This window comes from Gouania willdenowi, chromosome 5, assembly GCF_900634775.1.
Source record: "Gouania willdenowi chromosome 5, fGouWil2.1, whole genome shotgun sequence".
Classification (NCBI taxonomy): Eukaryota; Metazoa; Chordata; class Actinopteri; order Blenniiformes; family Gobiesocidae; genus Gouania; species Gouania willdenowi.
Genome location: NC_041048.1, coordinates 18,722,249 through 18,741,734, shown reverse-complemented (window position 1 = coordinate 18,741,734; position 19,486 = coordinate 18,722,249). Strand labels below are relative to the sequence as shown.

The 19,486-nt window shown below is 38.0% G+C and overlaps 2 protein-coding genes across 5 annotated transcripts in view; one reads left to right on the top strand and one right to left on the bottom strand.

Moving 5' to 3' along the window:
- Positions 1-12,204, top strand: part of dstyk (dual serine/threonine and tyrosine protein kinase) — a 29,540-nt gene extending 17,336 nt beyond the window's left edge. The window contains exons 8-14 of the mRNA XM_028445864.1: positions 2,049-2,178; positions 2,973-3,129; positions 3,404-3,536; positions 4,733-4,846; positions 8,528-8,642; positions 8,754-8,888; positions 11,870-12,204. Coding sequence (XP_028301665.1) covers positions 2,049-2,178; positions 2,973-3,129; positions 3,404-3,536; positions 4,733-4,846; positions 8,528-8,642; positions 8,754-8,888; positions 11,870-12,057 — 972 coding nt within the window. The 3' untranslated portion in view covers positions 12,058-12,204. The remainder of the gene's footprint in view (positions 1-2,048; positions 2,179-2,972; positions 3,130-3,403; positions 3,537-4,732; positions 4,847-8,527; positions 8,643-8,753; positions 8,889-11,869) is intronic.
- Positions 12,205-14,868: 2,664 nt separating this feature from the next.
- The window catches only part of celsr2 (cadherin, EGF LAG seven-pass G-type receptor 2), a 90,932-nt gene continuing 86,314 nt past the window's right edge, over positions 14,869-19,486 (bottom strand). For 2 of the 4 annotated variants that reach the window (XM_028446801.1, XM_028446804.1), the window contains exons 29-34: positions 19,106-19,236; positions 18,938-19,023; positions 18,687-18,851; positions 17,770-17,958; positions 16,746-16,959; positions 14,869-15,195 (exon numbers count right to left, since the gene is read on the bottom strand). In XM_028446801.1, coding sequence (XP_028302602.1) covers positions 15,162-15,195; positions 16,746-16,959; positions 17,770-17,958; positions 18,687-18,851; positions 18,938-19,023; positions 19,106-19,236 — 819 coding nt within the window. In that variant the 3' untranslated portion in view covers positions 14,869-15,161. The remainder of the gene's footprint in view (positions 15,196-16,745; positions 16,960-17,769; positions 17,959-18,686; positions 18,852-18,937; positions 19,024-19,105; positions 19,237-19,486) is intronic. The other 2 variants (XM_028446802.1, XM_028446803.1) reach the window with 2 other exon arrangements.

The window sequence follows — 19,486 nt, the reverse complement described above, 5'->3', positions numbered from 1 at the left end:
ACTAAAATGGACATTGTATTCTTATTATTTGCAATTTTATTTATTATTTTTTCCTGTTAAATAATACCTGGACTGTTAAAATCCTTCATTGCCTTTTTTGTGTCCATACCTGCTGCTGTAAAATGTTTGGTATATTGGTAAAACATATATTTCATACATTGTTAAATTGGTTTTGGATTTTTTTTTTTCATCACTTTACTGTACAGTCTAATCTAAAATGTGAGTAAAATTACAGCAGAGCCTATTTTAGTAAAGAAAAAATAAGCAGAAATCAACTAGGATCACTTTTTGTTTTGCTACCCCAATTTTTTTATTTTTTATTATAAAACTGGTTCATGGCTAGAAATAACTGAAGTGACAGAATGCTTGTAGAAATGTGAAAAAATAGGTTATTGTGTTACTATAACAACAATATTTACACTGCTCAAAGCAAGGTGAAGGGGACAAAAGTTTAAAAGTACTCGTGAATAAGAATTTTCTTCAATCTTTTGTCAGACTTTAACTTATTCCACATAATTCACAGCGTTTTGCTGCTTGATTTATTTAGAGACGAGGGAGTGTTTATTTACATGCAGCTGATGGTGATTATTCACCTTTAACTCTGTGGGTTTGGAAAAACAAGACCACCGATGACCTCACCACAGAGGTTAAGGTCACTTTAGTCATCTTTAGGTCCGTTCACATGGGGCCCTATTCTCCCATGCGCATAAGTTTAAAAAAAAAAAAAAAAAAGCCGTACAACGGCGCAGTTTTTGGCTACATGCTATCCTCCCCCTGTGCTTAAGTCAGTCACTGCGCACCTCCATCCCAGTTAAGGAGTCTTGGTGGAGCGGCCCTGAAATGTGGGCATTCCCATTCAAATCTGGCCTTGCGCATATTCTCCCGTCTGCTTAACTGAACCTGGAATAAGCGCAACGCCCCGATAAGGTGAAACATTATATTACACTAGAAGTTTAGACTTGGTTACATTTGAAGCCACACCCACTCATAATATTGCAGAAGAGACTCCCAGAAAGAATCTATCCAAACTGACACTGTCATAGGGGTGGCAGGGGGAGTCACACAAGCACGCCAAAGGATTGACCATCAGCATTTCTACTATGTTCACATTTACCAATCTAGACAGAACAAAAAGTGTTACATTTAATTATATTTTATCCGTGCCGTCCACTCCTTGTCCTGGAAGGGTGTGTGTCGCGGAGCTGATCAGCTGCTACAGCTCAGTAAATGAAACAAGACGTCAGACTGATTAAACTATTTTAACAGTGTATAACGTAAAGCCACTTTTTGATTCACTACAGAGTAAATAACAAGTGAAACATTGATGACAGATGATGATGATGACTAATGCGCGCTGATCATTTCTGAATGTAAGAAGTTAATAAAATCAGGCTTTCCACACAAACAAACATTAATTTGGCGTTAATATTGAGGGAAAAAGAGATTTTAACTGTGGCTCAGACAGAAAAATGTGTCCGATCTTCACCCTGCAGTAATCTGATCAAAGCAACCTGTTACATTATTTATCAACGAAGGCATTTTAAATTAAGAGTGCACTTTATCATTTTCACGGATTGTTAGGAAAACTCCAAGTTCCGAGATTTGTAGACGGCCCAAAAAAATGACATCATGGTCCAGTCCGCCTCCTTTGCTTCAGACTGCCTTTATTCACAGACTACGCGCTTTTGGTTGATTTACGCACGGTGGGCATGTTAAGAGCCTGGACTGTAGAATACACTCAGGAGAGAGGCGCTTAACTGCAGGCACGCAAAAAAGCACTTAAGTCTAGACCGGAGAATAGTGGTGAGGCTGCCCTCTGACGCTTTAATAATGTTCAAACAGGTCAGACTGGCATAAAGATTCACGAAATAAAATGTGCGTTTCACACTGACTTTGATTGTTCAGGATTTCCTGTACAAAGTGGAACTTTTTGTTTAGACAAATTAAATTAAAATCCGATATCTCAATAATTTGAAGTATGACCTTTTTCTTGAATGTCTTGCCAAACGAGTTCTGTTGTGAAACCTGTTGTGTTCATTGTGCTGCAGCTGGAGGAAGGACACACGGGGCGTCTGGAGCGCACGGAGGATCTGTGGCTGCGTGTGAGGAAAGACCACGCCCCTCGGCTGGCTCGTCTCTCTCTGGAAAGCCGCTCCCTGAGAGACGTACTGCTGCATGGTGAGTCACCAGTGTTTGGGAAAAGTTTAACAAAGACGAGTTAAAAATTCACTTTTTTAGTCTAGACTCGAGTAGTGTTCCTTAAACTTTTTTGGCTTAAGTACCCCCTTTGTCTTATTTCTGAATCCAAGTACCTCCTTTGTCCAGCTACAACATTTTGCTTAGAAAACTATTTAAAAACAACTATAGAGCATAATGATGGAATAAACGAGTGAACACACATTTGAAAGAATCTAATTTTGTAAATAAGTGGAAAGAAACCGCATTTAGTGCCGTGGTTTCCAACCTAGATTTATATTTCACAAAGTGAAAAAACAGAAATACAGTTGTTTAAGATTGTGTGTTGTTTTAAGAAAAAAAAATTCAAAAACCTATTTAAATGTTTCAGAAATTTCAGGCGACTCCATTTAAACTCCAGGCGACCCCACATGGGGTCCCGACCTCAAGGTTGAAAATTCCTGATTTAGTGGCTTCTGATTAGATTTATTTCTATAGTTCTTATCATATCCGGTCATCTTGGGACCAAGACTGACACTGACATTTGTTAATTGTAGTGCCATTGCGTACGGGTACACGTACCCCCATTTTAGAAACACTTTTCTAGACTTACCTGTCTTAGACGTCTAAAAAAAAAATCAGTTGTCATTTTAATTGTGTGTGGTGCGTTCTCTGATTTAGAACGTGGTGACTCAGAGGTTCAGGTTTCAGACAAGTTTATGTAAATATTTACAATAAGCTTTTGTTCTGTGTATGAACATTTCCTTGTTTCTTAGTGTCTGCATCATTTACCACAGGCAAACCCAAGCTGGGGAAAGAGTTGGGGAGAGGGCAGTATGGAGTTGTGTACTTCTGTGACAGCTGGGGAGGACATTACCCATGTGCCCTGAAGTCTGTGGTGCCGCCTGATGACAAACACTGGAATGATTTGGCGTTGGAGTTTCACTACACAAGGTGCGTTTGATTAAGATGCCGTGACACAAACTCCTCCCTGCCCTGAGTGTGTTTTATAGAAATGGTATTAAAAGAATGAGGAACATTACATATGGAGACCTGTTGATTTATACGATGTGACACTGTGGCTACACTGCTCCCAGGTTATATCAAAGCAGTTTGGGCTGTTGGGATCACCTTAATATTGCTCAGTGGGTCCGACAATAAGGTTTTGACCCAATATGAAATTGATATTTAGGGATATGCTAATGGTGTTTCATATGTCCTGCCTCAGGTCTCTGCCCAAACACGAGCGTCTGGTCGACCTGCACGGCTCTGTGATTGATCACACGTATGGAGGAGGATCCAACATCGCTGTGCTGCTCATCATGGAGCGGCTGCACCGAGACCTCTACACAGGCCTTAAGGTGACCTGATGGAGTGAATAACAAAGGGAATGGTGTCATAGTGACCAATGAGCTGCATGTTTGTCTGATACAAATGAAAAGGTTGTTGGGGTTTCTCACCAGGAATTTTTCACTGCATAGGGGATCACGTGGCGTGCGACAGATGGAAAAATTTGACATTTTTAACTCTGAGTGCCAAATTTAGTGAAGTAAAGCTAAAGTTGGGTTTTTTGTTGTTTTTTGTTCTTTATTCCAGCCTTACTTCAAAGCTAAAAGTTATTTATTGAATTGGTGAAGGTGATGATGAATGTAGTTATGGAGTTACTCATGCTTAGTATTAGTCCTCCACTAATAAATACTCACAGATACACTCTGTCGAGACAAGAAATAAAATTTTATTCAAAAGACTGATTCCAAGATACGCTTTTCAAGTGTAAATGAGGTATTATGTGGGACCTGCAGTGATATTGGAACACACACACACAGAGGACGCAGGCACTCCTGTGCACGAAGGATACACACAGAAGAGCTTAATCACGCTGAATAAAGAAGACACTGCCCGAACCTGTCCAACCCGAATGAAGCCGATCTTTCTTTAAGGCTGAACTCGTCTCGATCGTATTCACATCCATGCGTGCATGTACAATGATCTGTTATGAGTTATAAACATGTCGAGCAGCTTCATGTGCTGCTGACGCTACATCCGGTTGAAGCTCTGTTTATATTGGATGGTGCATACAGGCAGCATTGGGGGCAGCTAAGTGGCGGTAGGGGTCCTCAGATGAAGACGGGGCATCCGAGCAAATCGCCTGTATTGAATATATGGTGCGGCTGATGTATGTGTTTTTCGGTTATGCAGATTAAAAAAGAGTTCAAACAACCCGTGCATGCCTGGAAGTCCCTTTTGTGTCTAAGTGTGCAACAATTATTACAACAGTACCAATTAAAAAAGGAAAAAAACAACAGAAAATCCCCCCACGTTGCTGGAAACTGAACAAAGAGGGCGTCATTACTTCGTAGGGGAGCAAAATTACAATGTCGGGGGCCCCTACGCTCAACAGCGCTGGCGAGAACCCTGTTGTTGCTAGATTTTAGCAGTGCAAGTTTTTTGCTCTTCGGTTAACTGATTAACCAATATTTTTTTGGAATATTGTTCTAATCCCCCTTTACTGCTTTGTGCCACATTTTGAATTTATTCATATCTCCATTTCCAACAGGCTGGTTTGTCGCTGAGGGAGCGGCTTCAGATCGCTCTAGATGTGGTGGAAGGGATCCGGTTCCTTCACGGTCAGGGTCTCCTACACAGAGACATCAAGCTGAAAAATGTTCTTGTAAGTTCAGATTAGTCGTTAGTAGCAGGTGCTGAGGTTTGATTATTTAAAGGTCCAGTAATATGTTATTTTTCACCAATATTTATTTGTTCTAAGAAGCCCAACATCATTGTATTTGAGGTTTATTTTCCCAAACTTGCCAGTTTTCCAGAGTTTTAGCCCTCTGAAAAGTGACTTTCTGAGCAGTTCTAAAAACAGCTGTTTTGGGGCCTACTTTTGCATATTAATGCATAAGTAGGCCCCTTATATCACACATACATAGCAGGCTTAGTAAAGCCGGCTATAGCACTATTCCCACGGGATTAGTTTTACCCAGGGACCACATGTAATAAATAAATGACCCCCCAACGTCTGCTTTTTATGTGGCGCATTCGCACGGGATAACCTAAGCCTGAGATTTTGCTGAAATTTACGGACATCTGAAAACGTGAAACTGTGTGTGAGTTGATGTTAAAACAACTTTGCAGGCTTTTGACCACAGCTCAGTGCTGTGTTACTGCTAGTGCTAGCCAATTGTATTAAATACAAAGCTACAAACAGAAAGAAAAAAATGATTCTTAGCGCTGGACCGAGACACAAAAGGTTTTGTAAACACTCCAATGTAGCCTCCATTCTTTGCCAAAAGTAAATAAACGTGTCCCGGTGTCACGGTTTGTTTACCTCGTACTGAGATCGATTATGAGCATATATGCGCACTACTGGAAAATGAATTTTTGCTAAATAATAATTATGTTTCAGTTTTGTTTATTTCTGTTTTCAAAGTGAACGGACATGTGTTTTATTAGTTTATTGGATTAGGTTAGGGTTAGGGTTGGATGCTCGCATATATGCTCATAATCAATCTCAAGTACGAGGTAAACACAGACACCGGAAACAAAACAACGCATAATCACACATCAGATCCCGCCCATTTTTGTCCAAGTCACAAAGAGATCTATTTTCATTGGATTAGTATTATCACAGGACCTCAGAGTTCAGAAAAATATAGAAGGTAATTTGCGGGGGAATTTTTACTTCACAAATTTATTGACACCGATTTGCATGGGATTAACATCAGACATTCTGTGGTCCCTGGGTAAAACTAATCCTGTGCAAATAGAGCTTATGTATTTGTGATATAAATGGACTAACTCAGTGGTAGATTTATTGCCTTCCATAAAAGAGACCCGAGTTCGCATCCCGTTGAATGAATTAAGCTTCTTTTTTTTGTGAATATCCCCTCTGGGAGATCAATAAAGGTCTATTCTATTCTATGATAAACTTAAAAAAAGTATATATCTATAATTTAACAAAAAAATTTAAACATAACTCCAATAATCAGTTTAAATCAAACCTCTGACAGCAATTCCACAAGCAGGATTTATTAGTATTACAAAATAGCTTGAGGCCTGACAGAAAAATAAATGAAAGGAGTTATTGTAAAGTTAAAAAGTGAAGTCAGAAAAATGTGAAACCCTTCAGATCCAGCAGTACAGTATTCATTTTCTTGTTTTTAGGGACATACTTGAAAAAATATCTTCTATTAGTTACATTGCAGTCATAATGAGTAAAGTCAGATTATTCTGTATCTTTTCAAAATTTTCAAACGTCAAAGGACAAATGAAATGACTATAATATTTGGGTGATGAAACATGTATAAAAACTGTAAAACTCTCATTTCTCACAGCACTGACAGCAGAGCCACAGCGGGGATAACTTTATCCTGGTTTTTAACCTGCTCTGCAGGAAGGTTAGTTGTAGAGGCTAAATCACCATGGTTACAGGTTAGCTGTAGAGGCTAACTCACCGTGGTTACAGGTTAGCTGTAGAGGCTAATTCACCGTGGTTACAGGTTAGCTGTAGAGGCTAACTCACCGTGGTTACAGGTGAGCTGTAGAGGCTAAATCACCATGGTTACAGATTGGCAGTAGAGGCTAACTCACCGTGGTTACAGGTGAGCTGTAGAGGCTAAATCACCATGGTTACAGATTAGCAGTAGAGGCTAAATGGTTACTGGTCCTGCATAAAACTGACTTGGGGATAAGTTTACCAAGGATAGCTGATTTTTTCACACTATCCTATCCTGGTTTTGTGCAACGCCCCCCAGGAGATGACCACTGCTAGTGATCTTTTACCGAGATTAGAAAACAAAACTAAAGCTGTAAAATTAAAATAAAGAGGTGTCAGAGTTGTTACATTTTTGTCCTCTAATTTGACTAAAACTGAAAAGAAAGTATTCCAGGAAGTAGCCACAGTTAAAGTGATCTGAATTCAACTTAATACATTATCTATTTCATGTGTCCTAAATGAATGCACAGCTTGAATTATGGCTTTGTGGATATAGGCCGTATCTTCACCCCTCCTTTATTCAACTGGTTATATTGCAAGGTATGTTTCTGCATGGTGGGTCCATGTGCCCCCTTTTAACTTTGAGCACTTGCCCCTCCAAAGGTCTCTGCACGGCCCTGATCATGTTCATCAAGTGAACAGTATTGTTCATGGATTCCATTACTTGTTTTTCAACTCAAATTGCTTATTTGTTCTATGCTTTCATTTCAGAGTGCAATACACTATAAGCTAAATAATTTTCAGTAAAAAAAATTGAAAAAGTGTGGTGTTCTAAAACTTTTGACCTGTAGTGTAAAGTCCTGAAGAGAATAAACCCCACCAGGTGAAAAAAGAAGGAAAACTACAAATTAACAATATCCTATATTTTAATAATATTTTAATCATTTAATAAATACATTAAATAAACATTTACATCAGCAGAAAACTGAGTCAGTGGCCTCTGCATTATTTATCAAGGAACCATTTTTTTTAGAATAAAGAGAATCTATTAACGTAGTCGCTTCTCCTGTCCTCTCATAATTTAATCCAGCTGTTTTCACTTTAAATTAAATATGATCCAAAAGTGCAGAGTCTGAAAACTGTAGCCACTGCCACCAATGTAAGATTCCAGCTATCAGATATTCTGGCAGTCGTGTATTCTATCAGTTAATTGAGTAATCAGATAAAATGTACTTTTGCTTATCTAAAGCTCAATTTTAATTGTACAATAGAAAATAAGAGGGATCACCAAATAATACTAACCATTTTTTTTTCTTTTTAAGAAAAAAAATACATTTAGTTATTACTACGTATTATGCAAAGTAGAAAACAAAAAAACATGTATGTTTGTCTCGAAAACATGGCACTGAATGAGACAAATGCGGGCATGGAAAAGAAAAAAATTACATTTAAAACCAAAAACTATTAAGATCTCTGAACAAACAGCTGCTGTATGTAGATGCTACATTTAAATACAGAGAACACAACTGGAAGAAAGTGTTCTAAGATATGGATCGACGCCCATTTTACCAGATTTTACAAATGCATTGATTTGCAACAGGACCTGATTAGCTCATAATTAAAAACAATTGTTGTACATTGATCAACATTCACTGGAAAAGAGTGTATAAAAATCTGTAGTAGTATTTAAAATGCACTGCATTTACACCAGTGTGGTAGAATTTAAGGAATCATAGCTTGGACTGGTACACACTTGTCGCTAAGGTGACTAAAGAGAAGTTTATTATTATTATTATTTATTGTTATTATTCCAAAACTGAAATAATTTAGTTCACAAACAAAGGATGATTTAATCCTGGCCTGTTTCTTTCAGCTGAGTAAACAACGTTCTCCCTTACTTTGATTTTCTTCTAGTTGGACAAACAGAATCGGGCAAAGATCACTGACCTCGGCTTCTGTAAACCAGAGGCTATGATGTCTGGCAGCATCGTGGGAACTCCCATCCACATGGCTCCAGAGCTCTTTACTGGTAGGATAACACTAAGTAAAACATCGGCTGGGCTCATTTTACGTCTACGTGTTATTGAACCCAATGCTCCACGTTTAGCTACTTCTAACTCTCCATCATTTGTGTTCACAGGAAAATATGATAATTCTGTTGACGTCTATGCCTTTGGAATCCTGTTCTGGTACCTTTGTACTGGTTCAGTGAAACTCCCAGAAGCCTTTGAGAAGTGCTCCAGCAAAGACCAGCTGTGGAACAATGTTAAAAAAGGTAAAGTGTCATGACTCCTAAAGAACTCAGTTTGGACTCATTTTATGCTCTACCTGAGTTTTTATAGAAAATGTACCTTTTAGTTGTTCCATCTTGGACGACTCCGTAAAAGATTATTTATGCACGGATGGGCCTTTAACTGAGGTCTGGATCAGGGGTTTTTGATCTTGGGGCCAGGACCCCATTTGGGGTCGCGAGACACTGGAAGGGGGTTGTCAGAAGCCTTCAAGAAACTAAGACTATTTACTATCATAACAATTTGAGACAATTTTTCCTTATTTTTACCCGTTTTCTACAGCTACACCAAACTTGCCAAATTTTAACCTATTTTCATCGCTTTTTCTTTTTTCGGGACTTGTAAAATCTTTCCACCAATTTTCCCACCTAATATCATTATATCATTATTGTCATTATTTTAACTTCTTTTCAACATATATCATGCTTATTTTTTGCCAATTTAACCAAATTCACGATCCGTCATGGCCATTATTTGCCAGTTTAAAGGTCCAGTATGATGCTATTTTTTCATTTGTTCTAAGAACCCCAACAACATAGTATTTGAGGTTTATTTTCCTAAACTTGCCTGTTTTCCTGAGTTTTAGCCGTTGAAAAGTCACTTCCAGAGTAATTTTCAAAACGGGCTGATTGGCGGCCTATTTATGTATATTCATGAGTGGGCGTGTCTGTAGACGCGAGCCACACACAACAGCTGATCACTAGTGATCATCTTTTTCTATGCACACACTCTTGCACATTACAGTAAAACACATGGCTATTGTGATTACGAGTCAGACAAACAATGTTTTATCATCCTGTCAGCGGCTGAACATCCTCTTCCTCCACAGGGTCACACACATCAATGTCCTTACTACAAAACAGCCAGACCCCCTCCTGTCCGCTTACAGCTCTCCGTCGTCCTGTCACCGCGTAAATATTGGAAGCCGTCCACAACCGAGTCCGGTGTTAGCGCTGTGAGCTTCTCATGCCGAGTTAGTGCCGCTTTAGTTTTGTCCATTTTATTGGAGATGGATCTAACATTCCACATGATGATGGACAGGAGGACAGGGGTTCCGGGTATTCTGCCGGCATTCCGAGGTAATTCCGAGGGTATAAATATGCATATGAACACATATTACTGGTATATTAACCCATATAAACCAAAAAATATGGAAATGGGACATTTTACTGCTGCAAATGTATAATATATTACTGGTATTTTGTGAACAGGACACATACGGAATTCCGAGCGATTGATTATAGTTGTGCAGGCATCCCAGGAACTCCACATACTCAAAACTGGTATTGCACGACCTAAGAAGAGAACTAAAATAGATTTTTTTAAAATAGTTGCAATGTTTTTGCAGTTTTTTTGCAGATTCTGCTGTCATAATATTCCCATCCTTGTCCTCCCAATGTTTAAATCTTGTTTTGTTTTTCAGGTTCATGTTAAATTTTGCAACGGGTTGCACTTTATTTTTGGCTTATTGATTTTTGTTTGGTTAAGTGTCACCCTCTCTTTCAGGCATTTCATTTATTTGGGCTTGTATTTGTGATGTTCTGTTTATGGTTACATTTGGATAAATAAATCAATACAGGACACTTTGCTCTCTAAGAGACCGTGTTTGTTTTTATTCCTACAGTTGGTGAGTATGTGTCCCAGAACACTTAAACACCATATAGACACATTAATACACATTATTTATACATATTTTCCATATTTTTCTGTGTTATCTAATATCCAACCACATCTGTCCTGTTCACAAAATACCAGTAATATGTTGTACATTTGCAGCAGTAAAATGTTCCATTTTCATATTTTTTGGTTTATATGGGTTAATATACCAGTAATATGTGTTTGTCTCAGAATTCCAGCGGAATTCCGAGATAAACACCGTTACCCCAGGACAGGCTGATATCTTCTCCTCCTTGCACGGAGTGCTAACAGCTGATGGGTGTAAACAATGGGTTTGTGGCTCCGAGCAGTGACTCCCAAAACGATCTCAGACACAAGCAGCAGAAAAAGAAGTGCAGTTTGGGCGTCCAGTCGTGCAGTTTGCATTTACATATACGGCAATAAAGTATTATATATATTCTATATTAAACTGCAGTGTTTGTTTTAGCTGAAAGGTAGTTTGAGAGGGAGGAGCTTACATTCTAGGAGGCGTGTATTATGTCCATGGTAGGAGGGGAGAGGATTGTCAGGAGGAGTTTCCGGCAGGTAACGTCACACGCCGGGCAAAATCTAACTTGCCCGTTTGGAGCTGACTTTTTACAAAATGTGGACTAACAAGGGAAGGAGAAAACAGAACTTTTTGAACTTTGACCCTCTGAATGAGGCTAAAGGGATGTATATCACTGTAGCAAATTCATTAGAAAGTGTTTTTTTTTTTTTTCATCATACCTCCCCTTTAAACTAATTGTTTCTACTAATTGTTCCAATATTGACTTCAAACCCTTTTTACCACTTTTCTGTCAGTTTTTGGCAAACTTATTTGCAACTTTTCATCAATTTAATCAATTATTTCACCACCTTTTCCAATCTTTTTTAAACCCATTTCTTTAAACCCATTTTATTTCTGATTAAAACAAGGGCGTACATCTTTAAGATGACTATTTATTATGGCGTAAATGATGATAAACTTCCTGGATAACAGTAGATATTATTCAGATCAATAATATAATAATGAATAAATGTTCATTGAACAATGGATCATTATTTTGCTGACTTTATAGATGGGCCCCAAAACTCTCTCCCCTTTATTCCCCCTTATAGATGGCTCTGTCTCTGTGTTCAACCACATTCAGGTACAGTGGGGGTCCCCTTTATTTTGGGGGTCGCAGGCTGAAGGTTGAGAACCACAGTGTTAGATTCCTGTGTTTGAGATGCACAATAAAACGGACCACATGGCTGCAAACCTTAATACAAAGGAAACATTGATCCAAAGTGAACTCCCTGACGTTAAACCTGGTTTCGTCCACAGGTTCCCGACCAGAGCGGTTGCCTATCTTTGATGAGGAATGCTGGCAGTTGATGGAGGCGTGCTGGAACGGCGACCCTTCCCTAAGACCCCTGCTCGGCATCGTGGAGCCCAGCCTGCAAAGCATCATGGTCCGTCTCTGCAACTGCGGCTCCGAAGAGAAGAGCAGTAGCCTCGAGGACTCAAACTGAAAACACTCCTGAAGAACTAACACACTGGGGACCGTTGAAAGTATATGTTTGTTGTATTTTATAAGGAACCAAGTTTAAATTACATTAAAAAAAAAAAAACAAAAGAAAAACTAAGAAGTTGCCGAGGGATTTTCTGGCTCCCTCACAGTCCTTGGATTGACACACGCACAATTCTGCCCCACGTGTGTTTTAATGTTTGTGTGCGAGCTCTACGACGTGTCTCTGTCCCAAGCTTGCAGTGTAATTGCTTCTTTGTCTTAGGAATGCTACTACATGAAAGTTGTTTTAAAAAACAGTTTGTTTGCAGTATTATGAAAATATAAGAGTAATTTTAGACTGTATTTAAGCTTAAAGTGTCTATAAAAAAAAAAAGTGTTTTTTTTTGTTTCTTTTTAAATAAAATGATCTGTTACAACAAAGGTGTGTCATCTTATTCCCATAGTTTGAGTTATTGTCTAATGGCTTCCTTCATCTTTCAATCACGTCCTTTGTGGTGAGACGGTGGGTTTAACTTTATCAAAAGAGATTATAAAAAATTCCCCAAAATTTCAGCAGAATAATGAAACACTAAAAAGACGAGCTGATTACAATTATGTTGTAAGTCTTTTATGTATAACACAACACATAACATTGGCTTGATTGTTTTAGTACTTTGGATTTAAATTGTTTGAGTTGTTTTTACAAATGGCCCAGGACGATGTTCACAGTCCCATGAAGTAAATAAATGACCACTTGTCCAATAAAGGTTTAAAAGGCAATATTTTATTTTCTGGTTTTTTGCTATCACATTTTTATGCCCCAATATTGCAGAATCATTGTTAATCTTCATCTCCTCCTCCTCTTTAGGACACAACAGCGCACACATTCCCCTGTCCATCACAGGAAACACATACATAGACTCCATTTAACAGTAACCCAACCTTCTTATGTTGTGATTGTGTGAGGAAACCAAAAAAAGGAAGAAAAAGGGAAATATATGGAAATTCCATAGGAACTTTAATCTGTCCCTCCCATTTACAAAAGCAGCACAACTTTAAATGTTGTGCTCTTGAAAAAATAATACGTTTTAATTAGTTTTATCCATGTCAGTGATAATTCTCGTTTATCTTTTTTTTTTTTTTTTTTTTTAAATAAAATAAAACGAAGTATAAATAAAGGTTAACCTAGGTTAAAAGGCGCCAATTAAATGCATGAGTATACTGACATCTGCTGGCCAATTGTATACATAACATGAGTATGAGCAAGCTCGATTCTTTTTTTAATGTTATTGATTTTAATGTAAATCAAAATGTTGTTGTTCAAAGTAATCTATATTTTGTTTTCCCATAGGATTAGTAGCCTATAATGTACACTATTTGGACAAGCTAAAGCTCATATCCGGAGTTTCTGAGAAATCTACGTTTATGTATCATTCTTTTGAAATGCGAAAAAATACCTAACTAGTCTTTTACTATGTCTATGGTCTACTGCCAGCTGTCATTCAGATATGACAATGTATATGAGTCCCGCCGTCGTCCTATAGTACGATGAAGCATTGTAGTACGTAAAAAAAAAAAAGAATTAAAAAATATTATTTTTAAACCCGTTTTCCGAATATATTTTTTAATTCGTTTTCCACATTAATTTAAATTAGTTTTCCGAATTAATTTAAAAAAAAAAAAAAATCAGAAATCCGTTTTCCGAATTAATTTTTTTTAAATCTGTTTCCGAATTTTTTTTTCAAAATATATTTTTTTCAAATCCTTTTTATGAATCAATTTAAATTTGTTTTCCAAATTATTATTTTTTTAATCCGTTTTCCGATTTACTTTGTTTAAAAAATCTGTTTTCCGAATGTATTTCTTGAATCCGTTCTCCGAATTTTTTTTTAATTTCCGGATTAATTTAAAAAAAAAATTTGAATAGGAATATTTGTTAATCTATGCTCATTAATTCCTAATACTTGAAGTTTGAAGTGCCAAACCTCAAACTGTTGCTTTGTTTTAGCTTTCTTCTGCTGGTAACACACATGGTGAGCAGCACCACCTAGTGGCTAGGAACTCCACTCCACAAACCTGAAAATAAATAAATAAATAAATAATGCATACCTACCTTTTTTTAGCTAGCTATAATATTAATATAAATAATAATAAATGTTAGCATTAATTTATAATGAAAAAAATCAAAGTGGTAGAAAAATGTTTATTAGGTAAAAAGAAAGCGGCAGAGCGAGAGAGAGACAGTTTGCATCTCTATGAGACAAAGATTTATACAACATATTCTTGTGGCAGGTAAAAATGGCTTCCACGTCGTCGCGTCCCTCTGCTTTTCGTGTCCATGTTTGACTAAAGTTTACATTAAAACAAATGCTCTTAATTCATTTACAAGCCACTGTACAGAAACAAAGTATTACAACTTAATTACATCACATTTGTGTATTGTTGCTTTCACTTAATAAACCAAAAAAGTCCCGTCACTGATCTAAAAACACAGCAGTTTAGTGACTGAGGAGAAATGAGCATCTCTAAAACAAGGAGATGAAAGATGAGAAGGGTTTTTTTTAATGTCTGTGATCCAAAGGGACTTTGGATCCTCTTCAGGTCTGCACACGCAGCTTTAAAGGCTGTGGATGTGTGGATCCTTCATAGCTTATGTGGAGCATTCAGTTCAGCCTCCCCAGGCTCATCCTCGCCACCCCGCCCCCCCAACAGCCACAACACAAAACAGTTCACACATGAAATGCGGCAATTCCCTGAATGTTTAAGTCTACAGCTACCTGGCCCACCCACAGAGCACCCCACCCCCCCATCCCCCCACCTACCCAAACACATCCCTTGACAAACAAACAGAACTACAAGATCAAGTCGGCAAACAAAAAAAAAAAAAAGTGCATTCCTTCAAGTATGTAAACAAAACCATTTGTTTTCAGGGGTAGTGACACTGTTGTGAGTGTGAGCAGGACTCATGAAGTTTGGCACACGCACACGCACGCGCACACGCACACTCAGTCCTTCTGAGGAACACGTTAACAGCATCCTTTCCCTTCTCTCCTGGTGATTGTTTCCTCCAGCGTTTGGTGTTTGTCCGTGTAGAAGCTCTAAGACCTGCAAAGACACAGCCCTCCATCAGCGAGGACACATGAAGGTGTAGCGGGGGCTGCTGGGAAAACAGGATAGAATGAAGGGAGGGGGTGATTCAAGATGGATGGAGACAAATGCTGAACACAAAATATACAAAAAAATAAAGAAAGAAAAGTGAAGCAATGACACACACGCACACACACACACACACACACACACACACACACACACACACACCCACTGGGAGGGCTGGTGAGCTGTGAAGAAGATCAGAGCTTCATGGGTCAAAATTAAAGAATAAAAATCTATGAGTTTTGGGAAGAGAAATGAAGGCAGAGACGGTCGATTAGTAAATGTTTCCACTAAGATTTCATTTTCTTTTAGATGCACAAGAGCACATGTTAGTCCTCACTGATCTGAGTCTTAAATCTAAAATACACATTTTGCATCTAGACAGCACGGAGATGTTGGTAATGTGTTTTAAACAATTATTTAATGTAATAAATAAATAAATATATAAACTAACAGAACAAAAAACGCTGAACATGCAATTTTTTGCATTGACTCAAATTGTTTGCATGAGAACAAAATTCAAAATGATGAAAAAAAAAAAGGTAAAAAAATCAGCTTTTGAGGATTTTTAAAAAAAAGATATTTAAACATTGAATTTGTGTTTAGAAATAATTTGCAAGTATGTTTACACCACCGTTTACAGGCAAACATTTTGAGGAAGTGTAGGCTCAATTTTTGTTAAATCAAAAATCTCTGAGTATCAGACTTAAGATGTGATTCAGCAAGTTTGGAATCAATGAGTGAAAATTGAGTGAGGTTTGTTTTAAAATATAAAAGCAGAATATTGGACTTCATAAATTGCAATAGGTAAATAGGTAAATGTACCAAAGTTTCTTCAGTATTGGGGCTACATTTTGGTGAAAGTTGCTCATCTGTAGCACATAGGGTTGACTTGTTGTGAATTTTTAAAATGTTAAAATTTAGAGGCTTGTCGTAGCTCCACATTTAAGTCGATTGGCCTGTTTTCCCAGCTGAGGCAATCTGGTATGGGACTGGACCATTGTGCAGAATTTGGTGATAGTTTGCGCATGGGAAGAAGAAGAGGAAGAACATGCAGGATAACAGTAGGTTCCTGGCAGCATAGTTCACACATGAACCCTTACTGATGCCTCCCACCCTAAACTACCACAAGTCCTACATAAAATCCTCATTAAATTACATCAAACCTATTTATCTAACACTGTTTTGTGGTCATAAAACACAAAACGACAATATTATTATTGCTGTTGATTGATAACCATTGATAAATCACTTTTCTCCTGGTTGTGTCTCACTTTTGTGTTTGGATGTATTAAAGCGTTAAAACAGGCTGCTAGTTTGCATAGATGTCCTTAATCAAGTGAAGTTTGGATCTCAAACCATCATGGATGACACTTTCTGTTTCTGAAGGTGTGTGTGTTAAACAGGACAAAGTGATGACAGTGGGAATCACGTAGGACACACAGTCAGCAAAACGCTGACAGACGTTAAACACAAACTATGGAACAAACAGCGCAGATGTTTCGCTGTCATTATAACCAACTGTTGATGTTACTCTGAGAAGCTTCGTCTACTCACTCTGAGTCTGACGAGTCACCATCCACCGTCCGCGCCTTGATGCTGAAAGCAACACCATTCAGCTGGTCCGGCTGATCGGACTTGCCCGACCCTTTGCTGGACGAGGATCCCTGGGGCGACGTGGTGCCCGGGTCGTGCTCACACAGCTTGTTGTGGATGCGGTTAACACAGTTTCTCTCTACGATTGGGGAAAGCTGCTTCTTCTTTAGGATCCCTGGATGAGAACAAATGCATGGTTTTTTAAAAAAAAATAATTTCATCAATTCATCTTTTTGCAAAATGAATCCATTAAAAAGTTTTTTTCTTTTTTAACGGTTTTTGAGCCCCAGCTTTAAATTTCAGCTTATCTGTTGTACATAAAGTGAGAGAAACAATACAACTTGTTTCTTTTTCATTAATTCCGTTCACTTTCACTTGATTGGATACATTTGTGAGGGTGGAAAGCACAGTATCTGAATGAAGTTATAGAGAAACGGGACATTGATGTGACACCTAAATATTGCGTCCAGTTGCATTTATAATAAATACCAAATATGTAGTAACTGAGTATATGCACTCACTTTGATTTTTTTTTAATATCACTTAATAACTTCTGTAATTCATTCTGTTATTCAAAGTGTCAAAATATCATGTGGTGCGACTGTTTGGCCATGACTGCTATTCTGAAAAAATCTTTAAAATAACTCTAAATCTATTCAAATTTCTTTTCTTTTCTTTTCTTTTTTATATCATAGTCCTGCATAAGATTTCAAAGCATTTCTATTTTTATTTCCATCATAATATTTATGCAAACTTTACCCGATGATGCAGGTTTTATGACATATCATGCAGATAAATCCTTATGCGTCATTGACCCAAATCTGACTTGACGTACTTAAAAAGAAATTGCCTTGAAATTCCCACATTTTAAGATGTACAGTAACACCAACGTGTGCATTTATTAATCTGCACGATGGAGTCTGCCCAATTTTTTGTATGTATTACTAATGTAAATGTGAAAAATCACATTTGTCTTAACCTTCACCTTTGTGTGGGTGTGTGCTGAAATTTGGAAGACTGGAGAACAACATGGTGTCCTGTACGCGCTCATCAGATGGGCTTAACCCTGGATCTGTCAACACTTCTGTCTTTACTCTGTCTCCAGCTGCGACCTCGCTGTCACTAGTCGCAGCTGCGTGATCTCCAGCCCAGTACATCTTAGCAGGACTCGTGTCTGGGAAACAGAGAATAACCAGTGAAAACAACACATACATTAAATTGCTATATTGAAGCCTGTGAATGTGCTTAAAGTCTCAGCACTTGAATCAGAAGACGACCCCTCAACCACCTGAGCCACTCCACTATATAAATGTAAATCAATAGTCACTCCACTATGATGAAGAAAACTATGATCTCAGACAGAACTAAAGCATTTAGGTGTGATCCTGACTCTCTGACTCTGACTATAGGGTCCCAAGCACCTTTTAAGTAACTTTTTTGTACACCTTACACAGCGTACTAACAAAGGAGGAAAAAGGAAACATTTCACTATTTCTAATATTTTGGTTAATGTAATCAACTTTCAAGATGAAAAAACATCATTTTGAGGGATTTGAGATTTTATTGATTTTTTTATTTTTTCAGTCCTGTAAAAAAAACATTGCAATTAATGCATAATAGATTACATGAAATAATGAAAAGCAACCCAAAGTCTTAAAACAATTTTGTATTGAAGCCTTAAAGATATGACTTCACAACCTAATATTACATTTTTATAGGAGTGTTTTTTCCCTCTGTGTGCAAAAAGGGGATTTAAAGTACAATCTAGTAATATAATTCTTGGATTGCATGCTTAATTAAATTGTATTGCAAAGATATGTTATGATTTTGTTTATTCAGACAAGGTTTTTAAATATAACTGAAGAACCTGAACAATTTTTGGGTTTCGTAGATCAGCTTTACCGTGAGGTGGAGGTCTTTTAGTAATGTTTGATGACAGGTTTTCCCAGCATTCCTCTGGTGGAAGAGGGCCCTCCTCATCCTCGCTGTCAGAGGAGTGGGTGGAGGCGTAGGAGCCGCTCTGGTCGTCTTCTAGCGAGAGGTCGCTGTCTGAGTCGCTGTCGTGATCTGCACAGCATCAGGAGCGGAGCAAAGATTCAGGTGAGTTTGATGAGTTGGCGTGACTGATCACAGGTGAGGAATGAACATGTTACCGTCCGGGTTTTCCTTCGTCTCATGGAAGAAAGAGGCGTGATCGGTCAGAGCGATGTGAGCCTGGCTGTTGTTTAACCCGTCGTCCCTGATCAAACAGAGGAAAAAGGACGTTTAGCTGCCGACAACAAAGCGTCACAAATCATTTGATCCAGTTTTTGTTTGCTCACCGCAGGACAAACGGTACGTAGCTCTGCTGGCTTTTGCTGCTCTGCATCGTGCCGTTCAAAGACACGCTGGAATCTCCAAAGGGAAGGTGATACAACTTTCCATCCATGTAGTTAGTGTTTCCTTTATAGCTCTAAATGTACAGAGAGAAGACAGTTTGATCAGCAGAGCTTAAAGATAGAGACAGAGTCAATGTTTAATCAAAGTGTCATCATTCATTTCTTCTTTTTTCTGTACTTTTTTTTTTAAGGTCCGCGTTTATCGCTTTAGGTTGTCACTACACGTGGCGCAATCTTTTCATGACAACTATGCATGTTTTTTTTCTTGCTAAATAATAAATAATTTTGTTTACGTTTTTGCACAATTGTGACCGTCACCAGCTC